This window comes from Strigops habroptila, chromosome 5 (genome assembly GCF_004027225.2).
Source record: "Strigops habroptila isolate Jane chromosome 5, bStrHab1.2.pri, whole genome shotgun sequence".
NCBI lineage: Eukaryota > Metazoa > Chordata > Aves > Psittaciformes > Psittacidae > Strigops > Strigops habroptila.
The window spans coordinates 44,340,342-44,356,914 of NC_044281.2; the positions used below are offsets into that span (position 1 = coordinate 44,340,342).

Genomic DNA, 16,573 nt, shown 5'->3' on the forward strand with positions numbered 1-16,573 from the left:
CTCGCATGGGTTTTGATCAGAAGCAGAAGAGGAATACTTTGGACTTCAACTGTTACTAAACCTTTAGTGCCAGCTTGCCTCTGCCTACTTCCCGCTCCATGTTACACGCTGCATTTACTCTGTAAATGTCGTTATGTTTCGGCAATACTTTTGTGAAGGACTAAATATGTACGCTGCTGTCTTCTTCAAAAAACAGTGTGTGAGCTGCAAAGTCTTCCTTTTACCCAAAGCAAAAAGCTCAAAGTGAAATACTCCTTCTAACTATAAATAGCCAGAGGAAAGTAAGTGGTAAGAATCCTCTAAAATGTTGCTACTTTTACAATGACAGTTTAAGAATGACAGCTAGTTTCGGAATTACAGCACACCAAGGGTTATGGTAAAGGCAGGGTGAAGACTTTCTTCTTCCAACCCCAAAGTTACCCCAAGTCATTGGGCAGCTCCATCACATCTAATGTTACAGTGACATTTTTGATTTATGTATATTTCTTCTTTAAAGTAGTTTCCCGCTAAAAGACCATGCTGTCCATGACAAGTCATGTTTCTGTGGCTCCATCTTCACACCTCAAGAGTTTCAAGGTAGCAAATCGTACTTGAGCACAAGTGAATAGTGTCTGCCGACAGCTTGTTGTAGATCTGTGCTTAAAAGCAGGTATATACACACACATATATACATATAGATAGATAAGCTGGTTCATTCATGGCTCTAACTGAATAGGTACATTTAGAAGAGTAATGAACTTGAAGACAAACGGCTGAATATGAGATGAGAGAGAAATCATCCTGGACCCAGGACAATGAGGGACATTATTATGAGCATCCATCACAATATCCTCAGGAAGTAAGAGAGTACTGTTATCTCTGTTCTGGAGATGCAGAAATGAGAGGAGGAAGAAGAGAGCCATCTGCATCATGAGGGAAGACTGTCCATCACAGAAGGAGATGCCTTCTAAAAAAACCCTTTCCTTTTAATAAAGAAAGCAAGCTCATAATGTCAGCTGGGACATTCTTCCCTAGCACTTAAAGATTTATGGCAACTAAAAGCATTGGCAAAAGACTGACAAGGAGGTAGCACAGATGAACTGTATGACCAGCACTGCTGTACAGTAATTCCACCCCCCTAGATCAGCAAAATGATTTTCATATCCATCAGTACAGGAGGTCAGATGGTCTGTTTTTCATTATTCAGAGAGGATATTCCCTAGCACTAATTTGCATTGGTTATCTGAGCTATACCAGGGCATCAACTGCACAAAAGAATTAAAAAAGCTAGAAACCTTACTGAGTATGGTGCAACTTTAAAATTATGTATTGTAATGTAGTTTAAATCAACCAAAGAAACGGTAAGATAAACCAAGATAAAAATTTGCATACAAAGCCTGACATGCCCACCTGGGTTTTTGAACTGCTTGGGCTAGACTGCTTGCCAAAAAAAAATTTAAGTTATGCAACTTGGGCAAGTGAAGGCACCCTTTGATATTATAAATGACAAACAATATTGTTCAGTGGCAACTTAAGTTCCTATAAAGGTTATATGACTCTGTATCTTAGTAACTGATACCTTAACAGATAATAACAAACATCTTAATAACTAATAACATTGCTAACTTGTATGTCACCTAGAAGCAGATTTCAGATGTCAAACTACCTATATGTGATGTAAAGTTATTTCATCAACATTATGCTCTATCAGCAACCCACCCATATTAAAATATCTATGAAATTATTGCTGAGTCAAAACAGCCATTTGAAAGTATTTAAAAAACACATGATCATTTGCACTGTAGTCTTAAGACACTGTTATCTTAATTTTACTGTCAACACGATGATCTGCCCCATACCAAATCAAAGTTTCACAAGTCTGTCACTGAAATACCCATTTACCACAGACAAAACACTGCAACTAAAACCTGAGAGTTTGATATCTGATCAACATATGCATCATGTCTCTAGTGATGCAAACCAACCTGTAAACATCCCAATTTTTGTCAAATTACATTTGAGAAATGTAGCGACAGTTTGCTCCTCTCATTAAAAAGCAGCACAACGTATCTTAGAAAACTTCCCATGGCCAACAGCTTTGAAGCAGGAAAGGGAAGATAAACATTTTGTCAAAAGCATTCTGTTAATCCTCCTCCTCCCCCCTACTAGGATGCATTAAAATTTTAACAAACTGTAAAATCAAAATGAAGTCTGAGCATGTTTGGAGTTGAAGCGCCCTCCTATAGTATACATATTCCAGACTTCAGCTGCAATTGCTGCCTCTGGGCAGCTCCTGCAGCAATAATGACGTCTGAGCACACCCCCCTCACTTGACTCTTAATAGTATGGGGCAAGCTGCTACTAGACTCACACCTAGAGAAGACAGAGAGAAGACAGAGACTTAGACTGTGTCAGGATGGAGACTGAACATGGCACACATCCAACAGGAGTGACATCAGAGACATAACTTCAACTCTAAGAAGCCACTGCCCGAACTTCATTTTGAAATAACTTAGCATGGATGGTAGAGATGGTAATGGTAGGGATGGCAAAGGGCACGTTCCTGATAAAAGAGAATCCTGGTGTGGGAAATAACTCACAGAGGAACACGAAACCACAGAAGAAGGAAACATAGTACTGGGTGATAACCTCGGAAGATGCTTTGCGTGCAGTGTGACAGGAGAACGCTAGCGAACAGAGGAATCCAGATAACTACAAAACTTGGAAAGAACAAAGACTGGATCAGACAAGGCTTTGATATGGGAAGACTGGGAAGATAGTCTTCTGGAAACCACAACTGGATAGGTGAGGAAGCTTGCTACATCATGACCTGCTGGAAGCAAGAAGGGACATGGCTCAAATAGGAATGGAATGGCTGAGATAAGATGGAGCTGAAAAAGGTTGGGATGGCTCAGTGGTTTGCACTCGAGTGCATCTTCATACAACCCCCAGAATAAATAGGACAGTTAAGAAGTCACCACTTCTCACCACTTCACTCATCTCCTCTGAGACATCCCCAAGCAAAACATTTTTTTGCTACAGAAAATGTTTTAGATCCTACTACTAGCTGAAGTTGCAAAGCTCAACGAGGCTAACACACTGACTATGCTGGTGAAAAGTTCTACAATGACTTTTTTTGTCTGGTGTCTTGTTTACAAACCTAAAAAGCTGAATACGCAAACCACTTCCATTTTAAAAACTAGTTTTTATGGTTAGATTAAGATTTATAATTCACAAATACTGGATTTGAGGTGCAACTTGAATACCATCTTATTACACCCCTATTGTAACACGACTTTTAGCTTTACAGCCATTTTTAATCTTTAATTTAGTTTTAATAATTTTATATTTAATATATAATATCAATATATATTATTGGAGATTGGCCATGCAGTGAAGATTAAAAATTAAAAAATATTCTAGGGCTGAGACAAGAAAGTTAGGAATATGAATAACAATCTATAGAGTTAAGGAATCTGAATGTCATTTTGAGGACTTGGATGCTAACCCCGCTCTGCCAAACACACGGGACCTGTGCGATGCTAGTTCATGCTCTCTCAGCATGAATTTATTGTGGGTTTCTTTACCTATGCCTTTATAGGTAAAGAAGTGTTCAACTTGATGCCAGTACGTGATATGTATAAGTGCTGAATACTTAGGTAGGCACCAGAAATAGGAGTATTCTATGTGTAGCAATTATATCTAATGCTAAATGTTTTAAAACATCTGGAGTTGTGTGTAACAAGAAACCAGAGAGACATATACCAGAAAAAAGACCATAAAGAGATTAATAACTTTTTCAGAATCATTTACAAAAGTACACAGGAAAAAAAGGAAGGATCCGTGAAGAAATACTGAAAGCTATGAACTGTGAAATGAGCACAAGTAGAAATATGGAGGAAAAAACTGCAAGGGCTTTAAAGCAACCCTATGGAAGGGGCAAGCATGTGCCCCAGACTGGCTGGGATATTCAGTACTTCTGGTTTCCATATGGGCAAGCAATGGGGCAGCACCAGACATGCTGCTAAAAAAGGCCACTGGATTCAGTGGAATTGCAGAGAATCCCTGCAGTCTGCTAAATAAACGAATGCAAATCAGAAGATGGAAGTTCTTCTTAAATTGTGCTGTCTATTTCAACTTTAACACCTCTTTAAATTTGTTTCTGGTGTCACCTTACTTGAGTCACGTATTTCACTTCAGGGACATGAGCAAATAACTGGGGAGTTGCCAAAAGCCCTTCTGTGTTCTCACCACACATCCTTAAACTCCAGCAAGTTATTTTAAGGATAATCTTGGAGAAAACAACCACCAACATTGTCTCATGGGCATAAAAAATGCTCCTCTTAAGCGCTGCATGACACTTAAATAAAATAAAAGCTTACACCTTAAAAGGAATTGAAGACAAATAATTATTTAATTCCTTTAAGCCTATGTTTATTGTGCTAAAGACAAGTACTGCAAGCTAACTTTAAACCCTCACAGATTCAAAGTAATATTTTTTCACTGCAACAGTAAATAAGCAGCAGCACCCTAGAACAAATACAATCATAGTACAATTTCTACTTTGCTATCCTTTCATAGCTGTCCAGATTTTTTTGCTCCTGAAGTCAACCATTTTCCTCTTTTTCTCTACGCTGATGCTTCATGTCCTAATACTTACTCTTTCACAGTCTTTCTATTCTCCTATATTTGTAAATAAAAGCTAAAAGGCAAGATAAAGTCAAATAGTTCATACATGTCTGGCACAAAGCATAAGGAAAGCTCTGCACTAAGCCCCTTGTCTCGTTAAATACAACCAGACTTCACAAATTCTGAAATGCTTCTCAGCAATGGGAAATAAACTGGATTTATCTGAATAAACCTGTGCTCTACCTGCAGCAGCAGCTGCCAGAAGAAGAGGGAAGAAATAAGAAGGGCAGATCCTGTTAAAAAGCATATTTGGTCAGAATAGTTTTGATGTAATAACTTTTTTTGCTGTAAATTAGAAATTCTACACATGAAAGCTCAAACAAGTAGGATGACATTTTACAAAGGCTACTGTAAATATCAAAAGATGCAATAAAAATGCAGGTATCAAAGATCTCAGTTGATTATCATAAGCAACAGAAGGAATTCAGAAAATTAACTCTTCAGTTTTGCCAATCTGCTAAGCTCCCCAAAATGAGTGTCTTAGGTAGCAAAAGAATTTAATTATTCCATTTCACTAGTAAATAAATGAGCATTTACTTACTTTCTGTTCCTTTTTCTGGCTCGGTTGTAAGCTTCTAGACCTTCTGTTAGTGTCTTCAACTTCTCTGGCTCCACCTGAGTGAAGGTATGAACACCAAACCACATTACCCAGACCTGCAATTATTAAACATTGCTTTTACTTTACTGCTAGACATGCATTATTGTGGAGTCTAATTTTCACTGCATCCATAAGACACTAACCTACCCTGTATATACCCAGACATTCATATGTCTGGCTACATACACCCCTTCATACATATAGTATATATTGTAATTTCTCTAGAGGGTCCACCGCAATAGAAATAAAAAAAACCCAAAACCATGACACTCATGAAAACAAAACTGAGGAGAATAACATTTTTAAAACCTTGTTTGTCTTCATATTATTAATATGAACACTGTTGTTGAAGTCTTTTAACTCTGTACTCACATTTTACAAATGCATTTTACACTTCTGAGACCTCCTGGAATGCATTAACATACCAAGCTGCCTAGTGCATGCGATACAATTTTTATAGATGCCATCAACAGAAAAGTGTTTCACATCACCTTAAACTTCTGGATAAAGTATTTAGGCCTCCGTTTAACAATGCTACTAATGGCACGGTCAAATTCATTCCTATTTCAGAAGAGCCACCCTATGTGCTTAAGTTAAAAGGCTTAAGGCCTTAAAAAAGGGGTGGGCAAGGTGACAAACTTTATTTATGCATTATGAATCAATGAGTCTTATCTGGAGCTTGCTTTAGCCAGCTGACTCATCGGTCCTGAAAAGGTCTTTTAAATTTTTTTTTTTTCACTTAAGCAGCACATACTTTAGCAATCTGCTGAGTCAGGAATGAATATAGGCACGTGCTCAACAGGGCTGCTGAGCTGGTATTTAAAGCTCTAACTGGAAATTTCAGATCTCTTGAAATTAACCAGAATGATAATCTTTTAAGTAATCTGTATATAAACTGCTGCATGTAATTACTGGCACCACTATATAGGTACCAGTTAGTACCAGTGTAAACAACACAAGCAAGAAGAAAACAAATTATATCATCTATATGATTTTATCATTTGTGTTTTCAAAATGTAAGTCTACTTAACTCTGCATATTATTTTGATTTGGCTCAGTCATTTCTGCTCATAAAAACAAAAAAAGGTATTTAAAAGACATCAATGTAAAGAAAATGAATGGATGAATTCCTTTTTCTTTGTCAGTATTGCCACATTTTGCTTGACTTATTTTTTAATCTTTATATAACTTAACAAGAACCTTATACAGCATTTGTTTCATTAGAAAGTACAGCTTATATTTTGACACAAGGAAAATTAATTCTATAAATACAAATTTATTAAGCATGCCTATATACAATCAGAAAAAAGAAACTTAGATGCAAATTCCCTCTAAATCCAGACTTTCTATTATTAAATAATTTATATTCACAATGAAACAGATTTTTAGACGTGACAATGAGAAGTTAATCAGTAAGCAAGTTGTCAAAATCTCTAGAAATAAGGCAAATATAACACTTGTTTAGACCAGATTTCCCATGTCTGAACTTACGCATCTGGTAATGAAATTGGGGAATACTGCCATTCCAGGAACTTACAAGATGAATGTCATTAATGGCGAAATTGGCACATGGGGAGGCAAGAGTTCTATTTTCATGAAATAGATTCAATTATGCTGCAGATTGTAGCTCTTTTCACTTAAAACTGTGTTTACTTTTAATGCAAGACTGCACATACTTGACATACTTCCTCTCCTAATCAGACTTTGGAAAAAAACATATGCATGCAAAAGAAATACTATCTGTTTAAAACCTGGGGAGCTTTTATAAGGATAACAGGAGAAGAAACACAACGCTTACAGGATGAGCAAACTGCCTTCAGAAGCTTGTGTGTTACATCTCCTACATTAAAACTGTATTAATGGAGGCATTATAATGTTACTCTGTCTGTGATACACCACAGCTCAAGCGTTCCATTTTACAGCATGTTTGAGAAACAGCTAAAGGATAAACTTTGATTTTTTAAACTAAACAGAATTAAAGGAGAATTCTGAGAGGGTTGGGCTTGTTCAGCCTGGAGAAGAGAAGGCTCCGGGGACACCTTAGAGCAGCTTCCAGTACCTAAAGGGGCCGACAAGAAAGCTGGAGAGGGGCTTTTGACAAGGGCGTAGAGGGACAGGACAAGGGGAGATGGGATGGCTTTAACTTGTCAGTGGGGAGATTTAGATTAGATATAAGGAAGAAGTTCTTCACCATGAGGGTGGTGAGTCACTGGCACAGGTTGCCCAGAGAAGCTGTGGCTGCCCCATCCCTGGCAGTGTTCAAGGCCAGGTTGGATGGGGCTTTGAGCAACCTGGTCTAGTGGAAGGTGTCCCTGCCTGTGGCAGGGGCTTGGAACTGGATGAGCTTTAAGGTCCCTTCCAATCCAAATCATTCTATGATTCTATGAAAATAACATAATAATCGTGATCCTTTACCTTGGACACTTTACTATATGACAGAGTTGTCATGTATGCTAAATTGAACATTATCCATACTCATAATATATATGTTTACATAAGAAGCAAGCTTTGCGAAGCGTTATATACACCTGCCATTAGATATATAAAAAAGTTCAATGGTAAATATTTTTCTGAAGAGCTAATACCATGTTTGGGTAACAAGGGACTTAAGCAACAAAAAAGAATCAGTATCTTCATCACTGGAAGTTTGTAATGGTAGAGCATTATAACACCTGCTAGCACTTTTCAAAAGTAGTAGTATCAAATTGCTAACATAACATGGTATTGGAAGCAAGTATAACAGATATATTTGAACTAATAATACAATAAGCCATTACAATAATAAGTAATACATACAAATGGGATTTTCAGGACACTGATAAATCACACCTATTATTACCTGTAAAACTATAAAAGCTCAGCTTAAAAAAGCTAGTTTAGCTGATGGAAAGTCATATTGAGAACAATACTTGCCCTATAAGAATTACTATGAAATACACTAACTGGAAACTACTGCTCATACAAACCCTCTGACTTTCACATTGTTGCTCTCAAAACTTTGTTCTCGTCTAGGTGATTTGATTTGGTTAATAATCAAATTAATTACTTAATGAAATATACATCCTCTCTTTTAGGATGCGTGCGTGTCATTTCAGGCTTGCTCCCTTCCTTTTCCAAATTTCTGCTGCTACTGCTGCAGTTCTTTTGGGTTCCTCCTTAATTTTCGAATAGCCAAAAAGCAAGTGTTCATTAGGAAACAAAGGTGCAATATTCCTCCCTTCTCCTCTGTGGGAAACACCATTCTAGCTGCCCTTCAAACAGAAGCATTACTACATTTAATACCCAAAGTCTTTTAAATGGAAACAAAAATCAAATTATGCATGATATAAAGTACAGAGAATATACAAAGTACCATGAAATCCCAACAGCATAGCAAAACAGATCTTATAATATACGAGGTTAACATATGATTATACAAATACTTTGAAAGACATTTTAAGAAAGCTCCACAGAAAATAGTATTTTCAGGACTGCTGACAGTGACTCCCACCATTAATTGTAACCTTACAGGATTTTTTGAAGCACAGAATTTCTGAAGACCATTTGGTTTTCCATGTTATTTCTTTCTGGTTTTCAAGGTTTTTTTTTTTTTTTTGTTTGGTGTGGTGTCCTTCCCCCCCACGTTCTTTTTCTTTCCTTCAGACCAGACTGCCCAAATATCTGAAGAATGCAGCTGTACAACACATTATGAGAGTGTTTGAGCATGTGTATAGATTGCCACTGTGCATGGAAATTCCTGTCTATTTTCAACTACAAATAGAACTATTATACAGCACATAACATTTTCACCTCTTTCATATTAATCCCTGTATCCCACCTTTCAACCTCAACTCCTGACCTTTGGAAAGATCATTCGTTCTGTACTTCTTGGAGAAAATCAGATTTATTTTTTTTTTTTAAATTTAAAATTATTATCATTAAACTAAAGGCCTTCTGAAGCAAGAGGCGATTCATTACATGAGACTTCCAGATGAAGAACTTGAAAGAGTCTCTCTTGCTGCCTCCACAAGTACCTTCTCAGTACTGCATGAGCCGCAATGCACGCATTTCCAGCTTGCTTTCCTGTTGTTTGTGCTTCAGTTATACAATAAAATCTGTGCCACGGAATATAATGTTACACAACGCTTATATAAAGTACATAGGAGACAGAAAATTGAAGAAGGTGGGTTTGCTCAAAAGCAACTCTACATTCTGGTATCCACAAATTCAGGAGTAAACTTAGAAAACTGCCAAGGAATGCAAATGAAAAAAAATCCACCTCTTTACAAAAAATAAGCTTTTCAAATATATCAAAACAGTCATATACATATGGATACACAATTTTGTGAAGTTAATACATAAATGCATACGTGGAACATATGTGCAGTGTAATCACTGTTTCTGTAATTCATAAGGGATGGTGATATTGTACACCTCCTACTTTTTCCAGTTTTGTTTAATCTTTTATACTTTGTGGTCTGTGTCACTTGCCTATACTTTATAAACTGGCTTGCATCTTGGGGATCTAACCTTTATAAGGAATGAGCTCTTAAGCATTCAAATACTACTAGTAAAGTATGTTGAATTCTCTATAAATACTTTTGTTCAGCATAGTCAGACTGGAGCTCTTTGAAACCTTTATGGCTATATCAACAGAGAAACTACGTGTAAAGAGAGACTAAAATTCTCTTGAATGAGGGTTGAAACCATACTGGCGAAACATCACCCCACTTATTTATAGTACCAAATTCATCAACGGCCTTTTGGACTGTTTGGGGAAATTACATTTGCACACCAGTCTATCATCAACAACAATTGTGAACTGCAGTAAGACCAGCAGTGGTTACAACAAAGATACACCAGTTCCAGCCCAAGGAGTTCCTGAGCTATGCATTGGTGGGAGTCAGAGACTGCTGGTGAAGAAGCATTTCCCAACATCTTCTTGCATTCTCTTTCCTCTGGATATCCACTGTTAGCCAAATTTTGGGTAGGAATACTTTGGTCCAACCCACTATCACCATTCTTATGACTGTTGTCATGCAATGTACTAGGCAGGTATATGGGGAAAAAAGACATATATGGCTTGATTTCTTTGTGTCAGAGGTAAAAAGCTATTTCATTAGATCTTTCCCTTCTGCTTACATGTTTTTAAAATTTACATTTTATAAAGCGGCACTTATAAAATATTTCACATCTTCTATAGAGAAATATTTCTAAGAACTACAAAAATATGTTTTACAAGCAGTAGAGACCAGAATTTGAAATATTTATCGTAATAACTAATAACTCCTTGATAACTGTATTTTTGGTACATTCCCCAACAAGCACATGATTTGTCGACCAACTAAAAAAAACAAAACAAACCCAACACATTTCAGTATGAAAGAGCAAAATGGAATGCTTTCCTTACTATTAAAAGATGACCAAAACCTCCTTTCAAGGTGAAAATGCACACGCATTTCCTCTTAAAGACTGTATGTGTCAATCAGAAAACTTTTGCTTATTACAGACTCTTCAATCTGATTAGATCACTTTTCCTTTTTGCAGTTTTCAATGCTTTTAGACACTTCCGTATCAGCTTCATTGGACACAGCCAGAAGTTTGACTACGTACACCATGTAAGTTAAACAATCTTTTGTTAACAACATTTTTGTTACCAAATCTTTTGTGTGTAAATTAGCATAATCAGGCTAAAATACAATCTGATTCCTGGCATCGGTGGAAGTTTCTCATTAGATAACTAAGGGAAAAATTCAGTTCTGCAAGCTAGAGTTATGGGAAAAAAGCAAACTGCACTACTAAAATAAGAGACAAAGAATAAAGAATGGCCCCAGATAGTTTTGATAAACATTTGTATGGGCATATCTACATGTGTATATAGAAAGATAAATATGTGCATATATATATAAATATACCTTCCCCTCCTCAGCGTTTTGTTGACATGAATTGTGAACCTCCTCTTCTCTTACTAGCTTTCCAGGCCATGAAGTCAGTCCTTTGATTTGGCCCCAGACCAAGTCGCCAACATTAAACGTCCTCGGCCTGTAATGTATCAGCTCATTTGAAGAAGGGGAATCTGGGTTCCTTAGGTCATCTTCACTACTGATGCTTTTAGCATCTGAAGGGCTAGGCACACACCCATTAATGCTTTTGGCATTAAAATCTCCATTGTAATGGATATAGTCTTTAACTAACGAACTTTCCAAGCTATTTGAGGAACTTGGAGATTGCTCTTCCAGAATCAGCTCTTGTTTAGAAGTGTTCAGCAACTCCCCAAATCCTCTGTTCTGCTGAGGCCTATTTCCATTTATGTGTGCACATCGTTCCACAGTGTTCTCCAGTCTTTCCTTAAAACTCATCATAGTTCTTTTGTAATTGTTATACCTGAAATTCTCCTCCAACATTTTATCACTTTGACAGTTTCGCTGTGATAACAGTATCTGATGCTGCTCGCCTTGTAATAACGGTAGTGCGGAGATGTTATTGGGCCTTTCGTGACAAGGACTACTATGGATATGGGTAGAGTGGTCTAGAAACTCATCACATTTCCACCTATTTACCTCACTGACAGGACTTTGCTCCCCTTCCCACTGTTTCTTGGGTGTGTTACAACTTGATGATTTGTAATATTCATACCCATCCCCTTCACTTGAATTTTTACCATGCTCTGAATTCTTCAGTATTCGTGTTCCTCTAGTGCTCCTTATCCTACCTTCATGATCAGAAACAGCAATGTTTCTTCCATGGATTACTGCACTGACAGCACTAGAAAGATTTAACGGGTCACCAATTGAGGCTGTGAAGGCACTCATGGCACTCAAAGCTGGAATAGGACTCATCTGTGTTGTACTGCTAACAGCAGTGGTGATTACTACTTGCATCCCTTTGCTTGCAGCATCTACAACTGCCTTGTAGATCGCGTCCACCGATGTATCACCCTGAGCAGCAACAGTGAGGTTATCTTTTGCTTGTTGTCCAAGAGATGGTTCAGTTCTTTGCTGCAAATCACAAGATGTTTCTTGGAAAGGAGGAAGCATAGTGTTGGAGCTGTCAGGAACTGGTGCCATTCCCATCTGAGTGATCATTCTTTTGTTCAGGACAGCAGCATCTTCCTGCATTCTCACCTGGAAAAAGTAGAGAAAAAAGACAGAAATTGCTATTCTGCCTAAAGTTACATTTCAACAGTAAAATTTGGTTTCATTTTGATAAACAAATCAGCGTGGTGGCCAGGGTGACTATTTGTTACAGTACATAATTTTATTTTGGTTATGCATCAGTTTCGAAGTTCTTGCTAAATAAGATGGACAGAAAACAAACAAAAGCTTAATTTAGAATCATAGAACAGTTAGGGTTGGAAAGGACCTTAAGATCATCTAGTTCCAACCCCACTGCCATGGGCAGGAACACCTTGCACTAAACCATGTCGCCCAAGGCTCTGTCCAACCTGGCCTTGAACACCACCAGGGATGGAGCATCCACAACTTCCTTGGGCAACACATTCCAGTGCTTCATCACCCTCACTGTAAAGAACTCCTTCCTTATATCTAATCTAAACTTCCCCTGTTTAAGTTTGAAGCCATTACCCCTTGTCCTACCACTACAGTCCCTAAGGAAAAGTCCTTCCCCAGCATCCTCGTAGGCCCCCTTCAGATACTGGAAGGCTGCTCTGAGGTCTCCACGCAGCCTTCTCTTCTCCAGGCTGAACAGCCCCAACTTTCTCAGCCTGTCTTCATACGGGAGGTGCTCGAGCCCTCTTATCATCCTCATGGCCCTCCTCTGGGCTTGCTCCAACAGCTCCATGTCCTTTTTATGTTGAGGACACCAGAACTGCACACAATACTCCAAGGGAGGTCTCACAAGAGCAGAGTAGAGGGGCAGGATCACCTCCTTCGACCTGCTGGTCACGCTTCTTTTGATGCAGCCCAGGATACGGTTGGCTTTCTGGGCTGCAAGCGCACACTGCCGGCTCATGTTAAGCTTCTCGTCAACCACCCCAAGTCCTTCTCTGCAGGGCTGCTCTGAATCTCTTCTCTGCCCAGCCTGTAGCTGTGCCTGGGATTGCCCCGACCCAGGTGCAGGACCTTACACTTGGCTTAGTTAAACTTCCTGAGGTTGTCATCAGCCCACTTCACAAGGGTCAGGTCCCTCTGGATGGCATCCCTTCCCTCCAGCGTATCAACCGACCAAACAGCTTGGTGTCGTCGGCAAACTTGCTGAGGGCGCACTCAATCCCACTGTCCATGTCGCCAACAAAGATGTTGAACAGGACCGGTCGCAACACTGATCCCTGAGGGACACAGCTCGTTACAGGTTTCCAACTGGACATCGAGCTGTTTACACAACTCTGCGTGCGGCCATCAAGCCAGTTCTTTACCCACTGAGTGGTCCATCTATCAAATTGATGTCTCTCCAATTTAGAGACAAGGATGTCATGCGGGACAGCCTCAAACGCTTTGCACAAGTCCAGGCAGATGACGTCAACTGCTCTGCCCCTGTCCATCAGTGCCATAGCCCCATCACAGAAGGCCACCAAATTGGTCAGGCAGGATTTCCCCTTAGTGAAGCCATGTTGGCTGTCACCAACCACCTCATTGTTTTTCATGTGCCTTAGCATGCTTTCCAGGAGAAACTGTTCCAAGATTTTGCCAGGCACAGAGGTGAGGCTGACTGGTCTGTAGTTCCCCGGGTCTTCCACCTTCCCCTTCTTGAAAATGGGGGTTATATTACCCTTCTTCCAGTCATCGGGAACTTCACCTGACTGCCAGGATTTTTCAAATATGATGGACAGTGGTTTAGCAACTTCATTCGCCAGCTCCTTCAGGACCCGCGGGTGGATTTCATCAGGTCCCATGGACTTGTGCATGTTCAGGTTCTTAAGATGGTCTCGAACCTGATCCTCTCCTACAGTGGGCCTAAGGTCTTCATTCTCACAGTCCCTGCATCTGCCTTCCGAGAGGAAAACAAAAACACTGGCTCTTAGAATTTGCCTCCTGGATCAAAATAGATGCCTTACACAAAATGATACAACCTACCATCCACAGCTAAGACTGCACTATCCTCTCTTTCAGCATTTTTTTTGGGGATTTTCTCTTCTGATTGAAGTATAGCACCCTGCTTTCTCTCAAGTCCTAAACACCTCCACAAAGGTCAATATTTCCGTTCTCAACTATTCTCTTTCATTCCTTCCCACACCCTAATTTTACTTCCTTCCTCCATACCAACTGCTCTTCTGGGCTCCTTGTATGCTCCTCATTCAATCTCTGAAACATAGGCCATCACTGTCCTTTTAGAATTGGCTAATATTTCTACTTTTTCCCTTTTGGTTATGTGCTTCTCTCGTGGGATCTCTTATTACTTCAGTTCCTTGTAAATCGTGCCTGCACCCCTTTGCATTGCAGCTGTAATGTCAGGCACTGCCACTGTAAATTGTAACCTTCAGATTAAAGTAACTGTGCTTTTTATATTTCTTGTCACATACATAGGCAGTGAAGACAATGACAATAATAGCACTACAACAAAAATGTAAAAAACAAGGGTAAAATATTTCTAAAAGCCCCTTTAAATACTGTTACTATTTATATAACTGAGAATCTGAAGCAAAAAATACTGAGATAAAGCCAAAATTCATACAAAACCAAAGAGAATTAATAGGCAGTTAGAGGATTGTGATTTTGCAAGAGCAGTGAAACATCTACACTGAGAAAACATGTCTTCTTTTTTCCTTCTTAAAGGGTAAAAGCACTGTCTGGCACTATCTGCATGCTTCTGAGTTCACATTTTTGAGCTCTGCAGCTACCACAAAAATATTGAATAATAATAAATATGTATTTTAACTCTGGTTTTATCAGCTATTTTGGTTGCTATGTTCCTGTCAGTATGCTGGTTTGATAGTTCAACTTGCATTATGAAGAATTGTCTGTTTAGGTAAATAGCAGGGAGGTAACATTTTTGCACAGTTTGTCATTGCGCGTTCATTCTAATGCCTGTTTTCTTCAGTCTGTACAGTCCAAATTACAGCTAGCTCTTCGCCATTCAGTGGGAATATAAGAGGACTGGTACACACCTACCATTTATTAAGTTTCTAATTACTGTAAAATGGTATCAATATTTATTTCTCACCACTGAATTGTTAGAGTGACCTAAACGGGAATTATAATAATTTCTTCAGAATGGAAAATAGTTTTGCTAAAAATATATACTAATTGGCAAGAACATACATAGCATATTTTTTTCAATACATGCAGCATAACTCTTTCCAAAGAAACTATACCCAATTTCTAAGGAAAAAGGAATAAAATTTCAGTAACAAATGTTCCTGATTTGCAAAATCCAAAAACTACACAGACAGGCAAGCAACTGTATATATCATATTGTCTTAAACACTCAGCAAAAAATAGAAATCTAACTATGGAGCATATAGTTTTACCTACTGAGAGATGCACATTTGTTTGAAAATTGATTTCATTTTGCTTTCTACCTGGAAGTTTTGGAATAGACATGCCATGGGGTTTGGGTTGTTAGCTGGGCCAGGAATTGGGGGCTGGCCTTGAAAGCCCTGCATGTTCTGATACCCCTGGAGAAGGTGCTGTTGCTGCTGATTTGAAGGAAACATCTGATTGTTGTTTAATAGCGACTGGAGATGACTCAGCTGATGGTTATTCAAAGTAGTGTTTATAGATGACATGTCACCTGTAATTGAAACACAGGGAAACGCAAGTCAGTACAGTTTTCAATAGTCAGGAGGAATTTCCTTGACTCAAATTTTAACTGACAGCTAAACAAATGCTTCTGTAAAACAACACTCTTTCCCTTCAATCTTCTATGGAATGGTCCTCAAGGCATCTGTCTCCTACTCTTTATTCCTTTATTTCTTCAGAATTGCTTCTTTTGCATGTCATATCTATCTGGACTCTTTTTAAAGGTTTCTGATATGACTGTCTTTGCCTTTGGAACAGCACACAGCCAAGTATGGCAGAATGAGCTTCTATGATATTTGCTGTCTTGGAATCTTACTCTTAGTTTCCAAAGAGTGACTGCCTCAAACAGTAGTGGGGCAGGGAAAGAGAGAGAGAGAGAAAAAAAAAAAGAATTTAAAAATCTCACTTTATATGAAAATTCTAGTTCTAGTAAAATAAATAAACTGTTGAACCCGACTTTATGAAATAACAAAACTTAAAAATATATCAATTTATTTTTTTTTTAATTTTTTTATTAAAAGCTCTTGTTTTTCTTAAAATTTCAATTTGCAGCATCATTGGTTAGTCAAATGGAAAATGTAAAGCAGGGTTGAGTTCATGATAGCCATTTAGTAGGTAAGTATGAGGTATT

General features: G+C 38.5%; 1 protein-coding gene across 17 annotated transcripts in view; it reads right to left on the bottom strand.

The window, feature by feature from the left end:
- MBD5 (methyl-CpG binding domain protein 5) overlaps window positions 1-16,573 on the bottom strand; it is a 152,088-nt gene that overhangs the window by 7,006 nt on the left and 128,509 nt on the right. For 15 of the 17 annotated variants that reach the window (XM_030486981.1, XM_030486977.1, XM_030486982.1 and 12 more), the window contains 3 exons: window positions 15,723-15,934; window positions 11,161-12,369; window positions 5,210-5,322 (listed from right to left, as the gene is read on the bottom strand). In XM_030486981.1, coding sequence (XP_030342841.1) covers window positions 5,210-5,322; window positions 11,161-12,369; window positions 15,723-15,934 — 1,534 coding nt within the window. The remainder of the gene's footprint in view (window positions 1-5,209; window positions 5,323-11,160; window positions 12,370-15,722; window positions 15,935-16,573) is intronic. The other 2 variants (XM_030486994.1, XM_030486992.1) reach the window with 1 other exon arrangement.